At 37.1% G+C, this 17661-nt stretch overlaps 1 protein-coding gene across 3 annotated transcripts in view; it reads left to right on the forward strand.

The window, feature by feature from the left end:
• gfra2a (GDNF family receptor alpha 2a) overlaps nucleotides 1-3653 on the forward strand; it is a 59363-nt gene extending 55710 nt beyond the window's left edge. The window contains exons 8-9 of one of the 3 annotated variants that reach the window (XM_043247277.1): nucleotides 119-196; nucleotides 1069-3653. In XM_043247277.1, coding sequence (XP_043103212.1) covers nucleotides 119-196; nucleotides 1069-1182 — 192 coding nt within the window. In that variant the 3' untranslated portion in view covers nucleotides 1183-3653. The remainder of the gene's footprint in view (nucleotides 1-118; nucleotides 197-1068) is intronic. The other 2 variants (XM_043247278.1, XM_043247279.1) reach the window with 2 other exon arrangements.
• Nucleotides 3654-17661: the final 14008 nt, after the last annotated feature.

Raw genomic sequence — 17661 nt, forward strand, 5'->3', positions numbered from 1 at the left:
AGACTCATTGTGAGATGATAGATAAGATAGCCATGCATTACAGAATAGATCTCTCAAACAAGACACCATCGTATTATACTTAATTCCATATCTGAAGGATAACCTTATTTCCTTGCAGGAACTTGATTGCTATCCATCAAAAGACTACATCTGTGAAAGTGAGGTAAGAAGTGCAGAGATGAAACTTTCCAAGCCAGTGAGTTCAAGCATTATCTATAATTGTGCATGGGGGGGGGAAGCTTGATGAATATTGCGTCCAGAGACAAAGCACCATTGCACGGCTTTTTTTTAGTAAATGTGTTGTAATCACACACATAACATGGTGTGGTCACTTGCTCAACATGTACTGCAAAAGCTTGAGAGTGTTTGTGGAGCCCCCCCAACCTGTGCCGAATATCTCCAGGTTGTATTTTACAGCAAAACCGAAAAAATCTAAATATAATATATAAATTATGGATATTTTTATCTTGCATTCCGATATTATTTTCACGATGACTGATTAAAAAAATAATTATGTGAAATACAAAATGAAACATTATTTGACTATATATAAAATAAATATATCATAAATGAATAATGACAGTGAATAAGTATATCATAAATAAATAATGTCAGTTACAAAATAAAAAATTTATAAATTTGCATTATGACCAATAATAATAACGAATGAAGCATTTATATATCATTTTATTGTGTATTGCTACACACCAACACACACTCCTGCATCCACCTGGATGATGCAACAATAATGATAATAATAATCTATATTACTTTAAAGCAAGGCAGTATGATAGCATTTGTCAACTATGTATGACTATATGTGCTATCATGAAAATAATGTCAGAAAAATACAAACGTAAACATTTATTACAAATATTCAAAAAAATATATAAAAGCTTTTGTAATCATTTAATGCAATACAATAATGTATTACATTAAAATTACGTTATGAAATAAGTTTTATCCCTGTGTTTTTGTAAAGCATGACCTGGACTTATTTTCACGATATTCACCGGTTTGCGCAATGTCTGACATTCCATATCATATTATTTTTTTTTTTCCTGACAGGTTCCTGGCAGTCCACCTAACACAAGAGTAGAGGACCCCAGAAATTCAAGTCCAGCCCTATCTGATGTTTTGACGCTCGGTCTGTTGTTTGCTCTTGGAAACCTCGCTATGTAGACCTACCTGAGCTTCACGCGCCAGCACAACGAGGACAAGGCTGATGGAAACCCCCTCATGATCATCTTCAAACCGAACTCACGCCTCTCTCTTCTACTGCAGCTTTCTTTCTTTCGTTCAGACAAACACCAAACAGAAAGAACACAGTGACACATATCGAAAAGACTGTTGCATCCACGCCATGGCCGAAACAGAACATCGCATACCGAATGAGCGAACGGCCGAGAAACAGATATTGCTTACTTAGCCGCTTGAGTCCAAAGTCTGGTGCCTGATTGGTGGACCTGCAACTAAAGACCCAGGCACGGAGCTTTCCAGTCTACTGTACTACTTCCTGCCGCCCACACCACCCATAAAAAGGGTGTCTCACAGCACCCATCAGGCCTGAATTAGCCGTTGTCTGGAACTGGATTACACCATCTCTGAGAGGCCCACTGCCCATTTATTGGATTTGCCGCGCTCTTCTTTGACAGCTGCTTTAGCTTTCTCATTGTGATTATTCCTTTTCAGTTCTGTCTTTTTTCCTTCTTTTGTCCACCAGTCGAACAGGAGTAATTACTTTCCCGTGGTTCTTTTAAACGTGAAGTGTTTGAAGTTTAAATCTGTACTCTGTCGACACGGCGCAAGGTGGATGTCACGGGCGACAGCTCTCTTAGTCACATTCTGTACTTAGTTTGACAGATTGGAAAAAAGAAAAGAACGCTAAGATGAAGTTGATGAAAATCTACCAGTGGATCAACAGGAGAAGCAGATCTTTACAAACGGCTTTCGTGTGGGATCACAATGTCAATGGGCTGCCCACACATGTATAATTTTGTCTGTGAATATGAATGTTTTTCTTTCCAAAAGTACAGCTGTTAATTATTATATGTTGTCTTTAATTGAACGATGATGAGACTCTAGAGAAAGCAGTGGGAGTGACAAGAACTGCATGACTGAGGAAGACCTGGAGGTGCTCATACCACTATACATTATTAGTCACACCATAATCGGTCTCCGGTTTAATGGAGTTGTACACAAGAAAAATCCCTGCCGAGGACGACCAGCTAGCGTTTCGGGACGTTCATTGTCATGTGAATCATCGTGTGCAATTTATGATGTGGCCTTACTCTTTGTTTTTCCTCCTCGTTATTTTCAAGCCGCCGTGTGGAGAAGGTCGATGCTGAGTTTTGATGTTCGGAATGTTTCTAAAAATGTACTCACCCCAATTCACAGGTTCAGTAAATGCACTAGATACATATGACTCTGTTATCAACATTCCAAAAACTGAAGTTATGAACAAAACAGACATCGCTATATATATATATATAAATGTAAAGTTCAAAACTAAAAAGATTTATATATTGTGTCCTAGGCTTGTTACATACATACCATTGCAAAGCAAATGATAAATATGAACATTCTTTGTGTAAATATGGCACTAATGGGAAATGGAAACACATTAAAGTTATGTCGTAACAGTGGGGATCTGTCTGTGAAAACATTAAAACATCAACAGGCAAACTTTTTTCATTAAAAGATGATTCAATACTTTGTAGTACTAAAAAATTTATGAGATTAAGGACCCGGTGATGTAATGATCAGCTCTATTTTGCCAGATGCTCTTCTTATTTGGTGTGAATGTTCCTAGAATTGTACTTTTGTTCAAACATCTGGAATATATAGATATATAAACGGTATATTTTTGAAGTATGCTGCCTTTTTGAGGGAGAAAAAAATATATATTTTAAGGGAGCTATTAAGTCAAAAGACAGGTTTGTCACGAGGGAGAACAAGAGCAAATTCAAATGGTAAGAAAAATGATTCCGTCACCAGACACTGACGTTGCGATTCTTGCTTTGAAGTGATTTTCAAAAATGTGCCGTCCTATTCAGTGAGAAAAGAAGTAGCGGTAACAAAAAAAAAAAAAGTGTGAATTCTCTGAAAGGTGTCGGTTTACATTTAGTCTTACAACCTTTTAACCAAAAAAAAATGAATTTGAATCTCAATGTACCTGAGCAGAAAGCATCCACCATATGCTCCCCAAAAACGGCGCTAATACTCTATATCAAAAAGGCCTACTGGGATTTGGATAATGTTGTGACAGAAGTGTGATTGTTGCGTGTGTGTGTGTGTGTGTGTGTGTGTGTGCAGTCTACATGTACAGTACATTTGTGTATGAGATTTTTAGCTATGGTTGGGCGGGGAGGGCATCAGGGAGAGACCATTTGAATGATAAATGTAAGCTTCAGATGCAAAGAAATGAACTATGAAAAAGAGTAGCACTTCACAGAAACATCCAATGATGCTTTTGCTGTGTCACATGACTTTGATAAACCATCGTGATTTGATCACCTCTGGAATTAGCAGAGCTCTACGTCATCTCATCACTGCTTTGATGTAAGGGTCACCTCCCTTTGTAGACTGCTGTGAGGTCCAGATATGCTAATGCTGTGCTTGTTTCCTGATCAATAAAGCCACTTCAATTTTTACCGTTTTCCATATTTGTTTTTCGGTGTTTTGAGGACATCCACCATGGTACGTTTTGCTATTTAAAATCCAGTAAGTGGCTCTGGAAGCACATTCGTTTTTTATCCAAAACAGATCTGGCAATGGTTTTGCTACGTATCGCTGCAATTTGGAAATGAAATGTCTGGTGAGTGGGACTAAAACCAATAGCAACTAATGGTGTTAACAAAAGCACACAAGAAATAGTGGCACGATTGCTGAAGCAACCGCGTACCGGGTGCACTACTGAGCAAGCTTACTATATCAGAAAAGCCATACATATGAAGCCGCTTATGTGATGTAAATGTCAAAATGTATTCGTATACAAATCATGCACTATACATAGTATAGTGATATGCAAGAAACCATTCAAAATTAAAATTTACAGGCTTTCTAAACATTTCCCCGTTATTCCATTGGTCAGTCAAACAAATAACTCACGCTATTGGTTGAGCTGTTCCTGTTGTCAGGCAGGTCAGGATGCTCAAACATACAGAGGAATGTTTTGAAAATACCACAGTGTAACATTACGGAAACACTTTATTTTCTCTGTAAGCTGGAATAAAAGAAAGTATTTTAAGCTTAGAGTTAAATATAGAATAATAACCCCCATTATGAATAAATTCATCGTCATCAATATTCCCGTTTTAAATCAAATCGTTGGAATTGCCTGATAGGATGATGTGCAGCATTCTTCAGGATGGATTGTAGCTTTGCCAACATCTACCACCAGTTCTGAATTATGTTTTATGACTGCTGGTCTCAGCTTTTTATATTGTACTGATATAGAGTAATATATGCCTCTGAGACAGTTCCATCTAGTTAAACAAAGAACAGATTGCATCCCACTTTCCTTTATATCCGCCAGCTCAATAAGCTTTATCACAGAATGTTAAGATGTTATCAGGTCATTTTGTCCAAACTTCATCTCAAGAGACATTTTCATTTGTGAGCAATTTCTTCACTGCCCATTTTTTCCCTATCTTTGTACAGACACCAGATTTGACATAGCTTTGAGGATCCATTTGGGATCCAACCTCATTATACAGAACTCGGTCCGAGAAGGGTCTATACCTTTCAGTAATTAAGTCTAAAAATGGATAGCTTGTGCTGTACGTTATGGTTATATATCCCTTTGTCATTTCATTTTACTATTTTATCCCCAAAATGAAATACATCCGCCAGCGAAACACCCAGACTGGGGCTCACACACTTCTCGAATATCAACAAAGCACTTTTTTGATTTCCAGCAGAATTCGAGGCCTTTTCATAAATGAGAGGCTAATTAGTTTCTACAGCATACAAAGTGTATTCATACACTCTGTTCTCCAACTGTACGTGATGCCCCTATAAAGCAGCCTGTTGATACCCCAGACAGCAGTACTGAGGAAGAGATAACGCTCTTTTATCTAGACTTTTATTTATTTTATCAGTCAAATCTAAATATGTCTTGGAGAGTGGAAACGTGAGGCGTGTGATGTAAAACTTCCAATCTGGATAGGAGTTGAGTTTTTGCCTGTGCTTGAGTTTAATGGCATTGTCAAAAGTGATAAAACAAGAGACAAAGCAATCCAGACCCCCCTGCTGTTCAGGCTGTGTTCGGTTCAGTGTGTGACAGCTGCATTTTTCACTTTGTGTTTCGCTCAATTTCTATCCAACATGTCTGCATTCGCCACGTCTGATCTTAAAGCACAGAGAATACGTTTAGAGACGTTTCGACAATCTGAAACCGTTCCAGTGCTGCCAGTTGCTAACTCTTAGTGAAGAAGCGAATGGTTAAAGGCTTTCCAGTCACCTTCGACTCTGATACTGGCGAATGTTGGCAAAGGGCTTTAAGACTTAGATGTCTAACCATCTAAGCCAAGCTCTGCACGTCTCTGCCTTGGTTCTTTGCTAGCTTATAGACTTCGCAAACTCTGTAATTTCCACATCTATTTCATCTACTCGCAGACCTGCCAGAATGACGCAAGAGCAATTCATTTTCAAACGACTGTGTAAATTTACACAGGTTGTTTACTTGGATATGGATTTCTATGTTAACTAATATTTATTAGATTTGCACTACTTTGTCTGATCGAAGCAGATACAGATATCTTTGTTGTTGTGATGTTGAATCACAGGTGAAGATTATAGTGCTGATTGGCTGAGATGAAGAGAAATTGGGTCTACGTTCAAGTGTAATTGCTTGGAAAGTGTTAAGCATTTCTTTTCAAATCCAGGTTTTGTTCCTCCTGGAATAATTTGATGGTCTGACTCTCTTTGAGTGTTTAGAACGTTGCTAGTCAATTTATGTCCTCCAAATAGACTTTTTTTTTTTTTTACAATCTCCTGAAAAGCCTGTGGTTCAATTTTTCAGGTAATTTGCTCCACTGGCGAAGCCACATAACAACCTTCAGCATGCTCCTGAAAGCACATTATCTTCATAATAGAGGTATTTTTATTCATATTTTTATATCATTTATTTATATATTTTATCTGTGAAATAATTGTTAACTGAACCATAGCAAAAAAAAAATCACAACATAATTACATTATGATGATGGGGATAAGTAAAAACTAATATAAAAATATTTTAGTCAGATATAATAATAACACATTATTAGTATTATTATGATATATTTATTATATAAATAAATTTAGGGTTCAGGTATATGTGATAATGCACATTAACAAATATTAAAAATATTTTAATAAATGTTTTGTAAGAAAATAAATAATAATAGTAAATTATTATTATGTTAAATGTATTACGTAAAAAAAATGGGGTTCAGGTAAATGTGATATTACTCAATAGCATATATACAGTATTTATAATAATACATATTTTAATTAAATCAGATTTCTTTGTATAATGATTATGCTAATTAAAAATGTGTTAAGAACTGATTATCAGGACTTTTATTACTTGGCTTCCTTTGCTGAATTCATCAGACGATCCAGAGTATATTTTTTCTTGGATGACTGCACTTTCTTCTCAAAAAACAACCTGGAAGACTGTGTCTAGCGCTGACAGGGAGCAGTGTTGTGTGAGGAAGTGCAATGTTGTGGCTTTAATGAGTGTTTATGAATATGTGCTGACGCACGTGATTAATGCAGTGGTATTCTGGGTAGTGAATGGTGCGGACTAGGCATGTTTTATCCAGTATATATCTGAACTAATTAGCACTTCATCTGCCCTCTGAAACCATCGAGCTGAGTCAGACAGATACACACAGTCAAGATATAATGTGGCAACACACGCGCGCACACAGTCACACGAGCTACACTGACACACATATGCAAAAATCAGCAGTTCTCTATCAGGCCAGCCCACTATCTAAAATACTGGCAGACCGAAAGTGCTGAAGCCCATTTCGATTACATTACAAATCACATAAAATAGTGTGGAGAGGGTGATTAAATAATGACAGACATATGTGGGTGAACTATCCCTTCAATGCAACATGCTTTTAACCCTTCTGTGCTGAAAATCCCTCACTACTGCAGTTTGGTGTTAATGGGACTAGCAAGGACCACAAATGACCAAGCTGTTTAAAATCTCTCATTATTCTACATTATCACCAAATGTTGAATTCTGTCTAACTTGTTTAGCTAGTTCAGGTTTTTATTTCATTTTGCAACTTATTGGTAGGCCTCAAGACCTCCAAGGCCCTGTTTATGTGTTTTTTACCAATCCAATCACAAGTAGACAACGCTATATTTAGATGTCTGAAAGGTTCTGAGCTTCTCCTAGAGGCAGTTGACATTCAGCCAAATGGTGAAAAAGGCACGTGTGGTCGAATGCGTTCTCCTTTCTGCCTACTGACCTAATTCCCGACCATTAAGGGACGTGTTTCCCAAGCACACTATCTAGACGGGATGCAAACATCTCTTACCGATCCTGATCCCATCATTCTGCAAAGTTTTAAAGCTATCAGAACGAAAGCTGCTGCTCTCTTCATGTTCGACGCAAAAAATGATTAGCTAACTTCGTGTGGGTATATGTTTTAGTCCAACGCGATAACATCAACTTTATCATTTACTGGAAAATAAAAATCCTCTTCAGGTCAAAATGGCCGGAGTGTTTCCTGTAAAATCCCGCAGAGCTTCATCTCGTGACCTACACTGCTGATATCGGCTGACAAGGATGACATGTATCACGGTATCACCCATTTTTGTCCGTAGCAACCAGAGGAAGGAAGGAAAAGATCTTGGTCTTCCACCTGTAATGCCACATAAATGTCTGATGACATCTGCAAAACAATAGTCCTCTTACTGAGGGCGTTCCGGTCTCAGTTGTGAATAATTGATTTGCGTTTAACCCTCATGGGAGGAGTGTGTGTCATGAGTTCTCTTAGCTCTGTGAGCTAGAAGAATGTACGGTGCATCAGCGTGTAACTAGAGTCAGCCATCTAGCGCAGAAACAAGGAGATAAGCCCTATCATGTCCCGCTTACTAAACACATTTTCTCTTATTTACTTTATCTTTGTCTCCTTTGTAGCCCCATACCTCTGATCCGCGACATACCACATCAGCGACGCTCTCTTTTGTGTCTGATAGCGCAGTGTGACCGTGTCTTTTTTGGGGGATGGAACTACACCTTAAAAAAAAATAAAATAATCATTTCAGAGGCCAGGCTGAGGCTACTTGTACCCGTCCTGAAAACAGATTCAGTATGGTGCTTTAAGGTTTAAAACTCTGTGAAATACAGGTCTTTTAGCCAGTGTGTGTTTGCTTTAAAGCCATCTGCGCTTGTGCTCCTAAACATTATCTGGCATCTTTGGAAAATGACTGTGAAACTCTATTTAACACGTTTAAGACTCCCAAAAAGAATCATCAAAAAAAGATTGCTCACTGAAATAAGTCCATTCAGTTTGCTTAAATTAATCAATTATTTAATTTTATTAAGAAAATATTTCAATTCAAAAGAGATACATTAAATTGATTAAAAGTGACAGTCAAGACACTGTTATGAAGTATTTCTATTTCAAATTAAGCTTGTTCTTTTGAACTTTCTATTAAACAAAATATCCTGAAAGTATTAAGACTGGATGATTGGAGTAATTCCATTTCAGTAATATATACATTATACTAATAGTAATTATAATAGTATTTTACACTATCAGAAATAAATGTACAAAAGCTGACACTGGGACGGTACCTTTTCAAAAGGTACATCTTTGTACTTAAAGAAACATTTTAGTACCAAAAGCTACATATTAGTACTCAAAGTGTAGGTATTCGAACCTAATAGATACAGAAGTGTACCTTTGACAAGGAACTACTCAAGGATTGTACGATAATCTTTAATGGCATTTTTATCATATTCGATGAACGTAGCTTTTGTGAGCAAAAACTGCACACATCAAGCTCGATTTTGTAGGGTTTTTAAAAACGTGCACTATAACTACCGTTGGACCTTTTCCCACTCGGTTTCACCTGTGACTTACTTTGGCCATTTTGTGTCTACAGCTGTCCATTATGTGAGCTGGATACGGGCATTAATGGCATTTTGGTGTGGGCACCATGCCAGAGCGTTTAAGCTTTAACGGCACAAGGAGCTGTGCTGAGTGTGTGTGTCAGCACTGAGCTGAACGGGGCAGACGTGCAAATTATCGAGCCGAGGCACAGGAAGGGCTTGTAAAGCCTGTAAGCTGGAGCAGAGCAGGAGCACAGAAAGGGAGAGACTGGCTGGGACGGTAATACATCTCAGTGAAGTCAGATTCGTAAGAGCTGCCGCCCACTGCTTGTCAGTATCAGAGACGCAGGTGACAGCACGGCACTAGTCAATAATACACCTCTGCAATAAGAATTAGCAACTTCTAAAACAAAGCCTCTCACTTCTAGGGTGACAGACAAGGTTATTTGAAAAAGTTTATATATGTATATGTGTATATATATATATATATATATATATATATGTGTGTGTGTGTGTGTGTGTGTACATAGATTTCTGAAATATATACAGAATGCTTATTATGTACAGAGGTTTAAATCCAAGTTTAAATCCCAGCATTTGTTACTTTTTTCAGTCTTGAACTGTGTGGAAAAAGTTGATTAAAACTTTAAACTACTCAACTTAAATGGATATAAAATGTGTTTTGAGTGATTAGTGTAGTCTTTGGTATATATATATATATTCAGTACAATTGAATAAACTATTAATAAACTAAGTTATGTCACCTTTTCAGTTTGCTAAACAAAGATCTTCCCTTAAAGCAGTGTTTAATAACCCTTTTCAATGACCCAAGATCTCTGACATCAGTCTTTATGAAAGACAAGATGTACCGGTATAGAAGAGCTGGTAGGAAAAGACAGCCCAGACTGTGCTACCGGTTTAGAGCCTTTTATTTAGTATTCATTTTAATACTGCTACAGTAGTTTCTCTATCTTCAGCATCTTGTTTACAGACTCAAGCATGATGTTCCAGTAGCTCCCAAAATAACAGAAAAACAAGTCAAAAAATACAGTACACAGATGAGATGTAATGTTTTTTTTGTACTTATTTTTTCTGTTTTAGGAAGCTACTGGGACTGTGATTAAAATCTACTATGCAATGTTATCTGTTAGATGCAATTACTCGCCCAATTATTGCATATAATTATTATATGCAATAATTCACCCAAATTTTGTTTTGTTTTTTTCAACAGAACACATTTGGAGAAATGTTTAGCATTACATCACTTGCTAACAATAGATCCAAACATATTAATATTGTTTTGAAGTCAAAACATGATATCCTTTAAGTAATTCTTCAAAAAATACACTTTATTAATTGAAATTCTGTTAATAAAATAAAAGGTGTCTGAAGTTAGTTTTAAAGGGAGTTTTACCGCCAGTTCGTTTCTTTTGGAAACGGCAGTGATATGTACTTGTTGGTACGTATTTCGTGGCTCTCTAAAAAGTGCACCAAGGTACGTTTATGCCATGAGACCAGGCAGTGGAGTCATCTGGATTACTTGTGGATTACTGTGATGCTTTTATCAGTGGTTTGTTTAGATCTCTTGTTATTTATTTATTTATTTGCTTATCTCTTCCAGCAAGTTTACTTTTTATTGTGAATTGTTCCTTTAAGATGAGTGCAGCACTGTTATAGAAAAAAACAACAACAACAGATGCTTGAATGCAAAGTTGAGTGACGGCCAGAGTGAAAAAATGCAGTCATCAAACACAGCCTGAACAGCGGGGGGTCTGAAGTTGCCCTGAACTGTTTTATCAGTTTTGACAGCACCATTAAACTGCTTCAATATCATAACCACAACCCATATTCAGATTTGCTGTGTATGTGTGTGTGTGTGTGTGTGTGTGTGTGTTCGTGTAAAAGTGCCACTCACTGCGGTCTCAGAGGGCAGGTGAAGTGCTTAGTGTTCGTTTCAGATATATGCTGGATAAAACATGCCTAGTCCGCAGCATTCACTATCCATACCCTGCATTAATCACACGTGTCAGCACATTTCCATAAACACTGATTATAGTCACAATATTGCACTTCCCCACGCAACACTGTTCCTTGTCTTGCTGTGAGGACGTTTTTGTAAAGCTTCGCTTGATTTGCATGATGAAAAATGAAGATGATGTTTAAATCAAACATATGACATTATATTGGATATTGCATGGATTTACATAATCACAGATGACTTACTTGTTCCTGCAAAATAGATGCACATCAAACTCTGTCATTTGAAACAATAACAACAATAAAACTCTATTAGTAAGTGGCATATGGCTTAACTAATAAATAAATACGAACTGCAGATGTATTTAGATAGAGATGGATGGATGGATGGATGGATGGATAGATAGATAGATAGATAGATAGATAGATAGATAGATAGATAGATAGATAGATAGATAGATAGATAGATAGATAGATAGCATATTACAATGATTGCTGAAGGATCATATGACAAGAAATTATGCTGAAATTTGAGCTTTGCCATGGAATAAATTATGGTTTAAAATATAATAAAATATTTAGCCTATAAATAGTTTGAATAAATACCATATGCAATAAGATATTAGTTATGACAATATTGTTATATTATTTAAATTTACAAAGTGTATTATTTTGGTTTGTTTTCCAGTAGAAACCAATAAAATCTGTCAATGCCAAAAGAAAAAAAAAATCAATAAATATTATGTGCTACTCAGGAATATTATAGGTGTTGTTTGGAAACTCTGCTTTGCTGGGATAAAAAAAAGCGTCCAAATCAAGTCAAACAGTCTTCCAAATCAAGTCTTGTGGGCCTTTCTGAAGAATTGTACATAAAATGAATTATTTAGGTAAAGGTAGAAATAAAACCACTCATTCCTGTGCTCACTCGGGAAGACAGAAAATCTAATTATTTTACACAATGTACACAAATCATTTCCGTTGCCTTTACTTTTCTTTGCTCTCCTCCACCACATTTTTGTATCTCATGTAGGCGGCGCATCATAAGCAACGTGCTGTTCTTTTGTGTAAGTAAGTCTTTCAGAAACATGTCTGCTTTTGACTTGGCAGACCCCTCGATGCAACAGGAGGCTAAGGAAGGGCCAATTAATGAGACCCGTTTGATCTGAAGTCACTAACTCCATCTATCACTTACCCATCCCTCCATTAAATATGTTTAGGTAATTAGGCTAAATTAATGAGCAAAGCTGGGGCGCAGCCTACCAGGAGTAATTGCCTGAACTAATCCACTGCCTCTACATCTGCGACAAATGAAACACTGGGAAGGCATGGGGCGTCAATATTTGCTTTACGTTCGCACACATGCATATTTCACTTTCAAGCAAAATGTAAAACGTGCTTTCTTGGGGCGTTTTAATTGTATCCGGTTCAAGAAAAAATTCCACAGCCCTTCCGCCCTTTTATTTCGCATTACAGTCATATATTTTCTATTATTCTAATATTAACAAGCATCTGTTTATGTTCTCACCGACCGCATCAACATGCTTTGCACAGTAACGACCTCGTGAACCATGCAAGAATACAAAACCTACTTTACACTCCAGCACTTCCTCCCTCTGGGTAGCACGGAGCTGTTCCTCAGTGTTTTTCAAAGAAACTTCCCTTCACACCAATGAAGGGAAAAGCCCAGAGGGTCCTCATTAACTCTGGGTTAGAGGTAAGCTACACCCAAATCCACTCCCCCACACTTAGTGTCAAGACCCGCGAGGCTTTTTCCACACGCTCAGCATGCAAGGAATAGCTCTGGGGCAGGCCAGCACTAAAGGCCAAATTCAAACGAATGTTACTTTGTGCCTTTGTAGGTAATCTAAGCTCACAGGCTGGGCCGATAATGGCGTAAATTAAAAGTGTTAACGGTCGTAAGATACTGCTGAGACTCTGGGCTTCCGAGGAGGAAAGATATGATCTGTTCACGGGCTGAAAATCACAGCAATTTGCTTGTCTTTGAAACCTCTAGGAGTCGAATGTGTAGATTTATAACGTTTTTATATGCCTCATTAAATGTCGTTATTATGCAAGTCGTTAGGTTCATATCAGATAGCGTACCGGAGTGCGTTGTGACGGCTAATTCTAAATGATCGTTCTACCTCTCTTTAATATTTATGTTTTATTTATTTATTTATTTTAAAAAAAGCAGTTCTCTACGGAAGCTGTTTCTGCCACGGGATAAAATATATATAATAATAAAAAATGTAATACATATAATATTCGTATAATGTAAAAGTCTAATAAGTTTTAAGTATTTAAACAACAACCAACATTGGCTTAAATGTAATGGACATGTTAGGATAAACCATTATCCTGCAGCAGGTTGCAATGCAAAATATATTTGTTGTTTTTCACTGCAGTGAATCTCCAACAGGTCAACTCCATGAATATATAACTAGAAAAACATACATGTGAATATAATCACTAGAAAAAATGTATAAAAAACAAAATAAAAAAAACACACGAAGATAGAACACAATGATAAATGGAAGAAATCATTAGACTTTTTCTTTTCATTGTCAGTCTCTGCACTTAATTTTTTGGAATGTTCTGGTGGTCATTGCTAAGGCCGAAAAAAAGCGCTAAATATTTCATAGCAAACTTTATATTTTCTTTTTAAAAAGTTCTGCTGGGAAATGTAAGATGATTCAGCTTTTTCATGAGTACATTTAAGGTAAATGATTTTTTGCTGTGAAGTCTGCAGTGCCTAGAGCTTTCATTATCAGCTAGTTGACAGGGTGACAATGTTTTGGTGGACTCGGTCCCAAATGTTTTTTTTTTTTATTTTATTTTTTTAGTCCTCGCATACTTAAAGCTGTCTTTAATACATGCAGTGCTTTTGCTGTAACTGGAAAAAGGCGTAGCCTTTTGAAAAAAAAAAAAAAACACCTAAATATGAATAAGGTAATAATTTAATACCATGGTAAAGATACGGTCTGATACCATGGTAATACCATACTACTTTATTCTTAACGTTTCTTGTAACAGCTCCAGTAACGAATGAGAGAAAAAAAGATGTTGATAAACGAACAAGAAAAATAAATAATATACTGTAATCTTAATTAATTTCATTTACTAATTAAATTCACAGAGCCTCAGGAAGTCTGATAAACGTGTCTTTCCTGCAGGGATATAAAAAGCCACAATCATCAATGGCTCTGAGAAATGAATGACAGAGGGGAGGGGGAAGAGGGTGGCATAAATCTCTTTTGTCAACCCGTTTACAGGTGACAGCAAAATACACACTAATAACTACCCAAATGTGACAAAACATCCACCACCCCGTGACAAAGGCTCTGTATTTTTACTCTTACAGAACAAGAGAGGAAGAAAAGTGGGTGGAATACATTACCTGTGCTATGTCTGTGCAGTAGATAGGAAGAAAACCGCTAGAACCTTATCAGACACGGTGCTGTACAAGAAAAAAAAAAACATTGGTGGTTACGAAAAAGTACTTGAGAGGCCTGATAAATTTGAAACCTCTTGGAAGTTAAAATGAATCCGAGTCATAATAGACCGAATTCGAATTGATTGGGTCAAGCATTCTTCAGAAATTATTGAGTAGTGTCTGTGATTGTTATAGAGAAGGTGCTTCTAAGCGTGCTTTAGTGTCGCTGAAGTGCGGAAGCACAATTGTGTGTGATTATCACAGACGAGTTCAATATCTAGTAATTAAAGCGTCAATGCTTCTATTCAGATTCGACAGCGTTCTGTTAATGATTTTCTGTTTAAAGGACAGATTGCCAATGAAAGACAACCTTTAAATGTGTTTGAGAGGACCTGGCTTTAAAATGCCGCCACTTTTAAGCATTTGAGCGCTTGAGGCTCTGTAATATAAATGGTACGCCTGATGTAGGAGACTGTCGGAAAATCTCACACAAGTGTCACAATCACACCCAAGGGGGGAAAAATTGAAGAGATAACGTCAGAAAATTACTCAAGAATCGGGTCGTTTGTATGTTTTAAAGCAATAGTTCTTCCCTAAATGAAAGTTCTACCATTATTTTTACTCACCTGCATGTCTTTCCATACCCGTGTGACTTGCTTTCTTCCGTGGGGCACTGTATATGAGATATTGAAGAGTGTTATCTTTCGAAGCCACATGATAACTTTTAGATCTGTCCTTTACATGAAAGTAAGCCATTTTTCAGTGATAAATGAGCTGAACGTGAGAGCTGTATCAGGTCATATGTAAAATATTATTCAACGTTGTTATGCATTAGCTAACTGTAGTCATTATTCCCACTGAACTCTATTGGTAGGGACGGAACTCACGACCATAGATAATTTATAATTTATTCATAACAATACTTTATTTTTGATCAAATAAATGCAGTGATGCTAAAATGCAGTGATGCTAATTTAATCTCACCGACCTTGGATGAGCAGTAACGAAAATATTATTCACGTTATCCATTATCCATTTACCATGGATATAAATAATAACAGAATCTGGAGTGGGCTCATTTTAATAAAAAATAAATAGTTATTTTAATGATTTCGACCCAAAATCTAGTAAAGTGTCTGCTGCCTACATATGCAGCAGTCCTGTCTGTTACTGAGTCCTACTCTATACATTACGTATCTACTTAGAAAGCAATTCTGTCCACATCACTAACAGCACTCTGCACTGGAGACTCAAAAGCATTTGTTTTCAGCGGAGATGATGTTAGTATGCTGCTTTTACTGCTCGTCTGCAATGCTTTCTGTGATTTCCTCTCCCATAAAGGACATATGCGACCAAACACTAATTTGGCTAAAAGTGGCATCTTAGAAAGCAGCATAATTAAGTTGTCTATAGCTTTTAAGACAGGCTTTATGTTGGTAGCGCCACAATAATGGATGAAAATGTTGTCTGTGGTTACAGAGCACATGACAGCACCCCTCGTCTGTGCCCTGGCCCTGGAGTATGGCGTAAGCACCTCCAGACGCTGGAGATTTTATGGAATCCTGCTGTCAGGCCAATCACCGATGGTCTGTGTGACTGTAATTACTTCCTGTGGCTTAATAAGAAACGTTGAGACTCTAGCCATGATCCCAGTTCATTTTCCCCCCTGCTGTTCGACTGGAGTGCACTTTAAATGACTTTGTGTTACACAACGTTGCACTTACTAAACACATGTAAGTGTGTACAGTGCAGTTTCCCACTGCAGCTGCATAGGGATCCTGTTCCTGGTGAATGCAGCAGTCCTCTTGGATACTGTGTTGCTTTATACTTATTATATGGTATAGATTTGAATATCATGTAGATATGCTTGATATACTGTCTTTTGTCATACCAGAGTAAACAAGTCTTGAATACACTGCACAACTTTTTCCCAGATTTTTGCCACAATTTATAGACTGGACGATTCAGCGTTAGTTTCTTTACAGTATAATTTGGCAGCCAGCGGACTCGAAAAATCTCATAATGTGTCATGGGCACAGATTCCAATTTTTTAGATTGACTATAGTACTATTCAGGCTATTCAGAAAACAAAGAGTTTTGACATTTTCAGATGATTTTAGAGCACACATTGTTTTGACTTGTCATGCTAGAAACAAACTACATGTTTTTTGCATGAGTTTGCGTTCAGAGCAACACAAACTCATGTCTGGTGTGTGCGATTCCTAGTTGTTTAGAGCCTGGTGTCCATTTTGCCTGTGTATCTATTGAAAAAGCTGGAAAATGTGTGATGCTTAGAGTGTGAAAAAATGCTGATTCACCTTGGAACTAAACAACTGACTGACTATGAATGAGTTATTGAAGCGCTCATTTAAATGATTCGTTAAAAAATGCAGATTCATTCAGAAACTAAACAATCAGCCGACAGTGAGTGAGTTATTGAAACGTTCATTCAAATGGTTCCTCCAAAAAAGGCTAAATCTTTCAATGATAATACAGTTCACTGACTTTTCATTCATTCTGCTGATTTGTTAAACAGACAAAGGGGGAAGCGTTTTTTTTTTTTTTTTTGGTAAATGATTATGAATGATAATTTTATCTGAATATGGATTTGATTTTGACAACCCATAAGTAGACTGATATACAAATGATATCAGTAATATGCTATTTTAAAACAGCATTCTTGCTGTTGAATGCAATGTGTTGCCATTCATACATTTTTAAGTACAGCTTAGGTGTACAAATACATTTTAGCAACACTGTACAGTGCTGTCAAAAAAAAGCTATTTAGAGGCAAGACAAGCAACATGTGCTTTGAATACTTAACTTTTCTCCAAGTCTTAGTTCACTTTCCTGCCTGACCTTCCACTTGCCCTTTAAGAATGAATCTACAAACTACAAGCTCCTCTGGCCTAACCTGGTGACTGCTGCCCAGTGTTTCCATATTCTGGCCTCTTTCCCAGGAAGAAGTTGGCCTCTCGTGGTGCACAAAACAGAAGTACGCACTGCATTCTGAGTACTGTATCCCTCTCCTTGAGATAAAGAAAGGTGCTAGACTCTCTCACTTTTTAATTACAGAAGTTAAATGCATTTTTGAAGGCAGCTGTTTCATTATTCTGCCACATACTTAAATTACAAACAATTGTACGTGCGAATGATCCCCCCCCCCGTTGATAGAAAAAGCATA

Source organism: Puntigrus tetrazona, chromosome 8 (genome assembly GCF_018831695.1).
Source record: "Puntigrus tetrazona isolate hp1 chromosome 8, ASM1883169v1, whole genome shotgun sequence".
Lineage (NCBI taxonomy): Eukaryota > Metazoa > Chordata > Actinopteri > Cypriniformes > Cyprinidae > Puntigrus > Puntigrus tetrazona.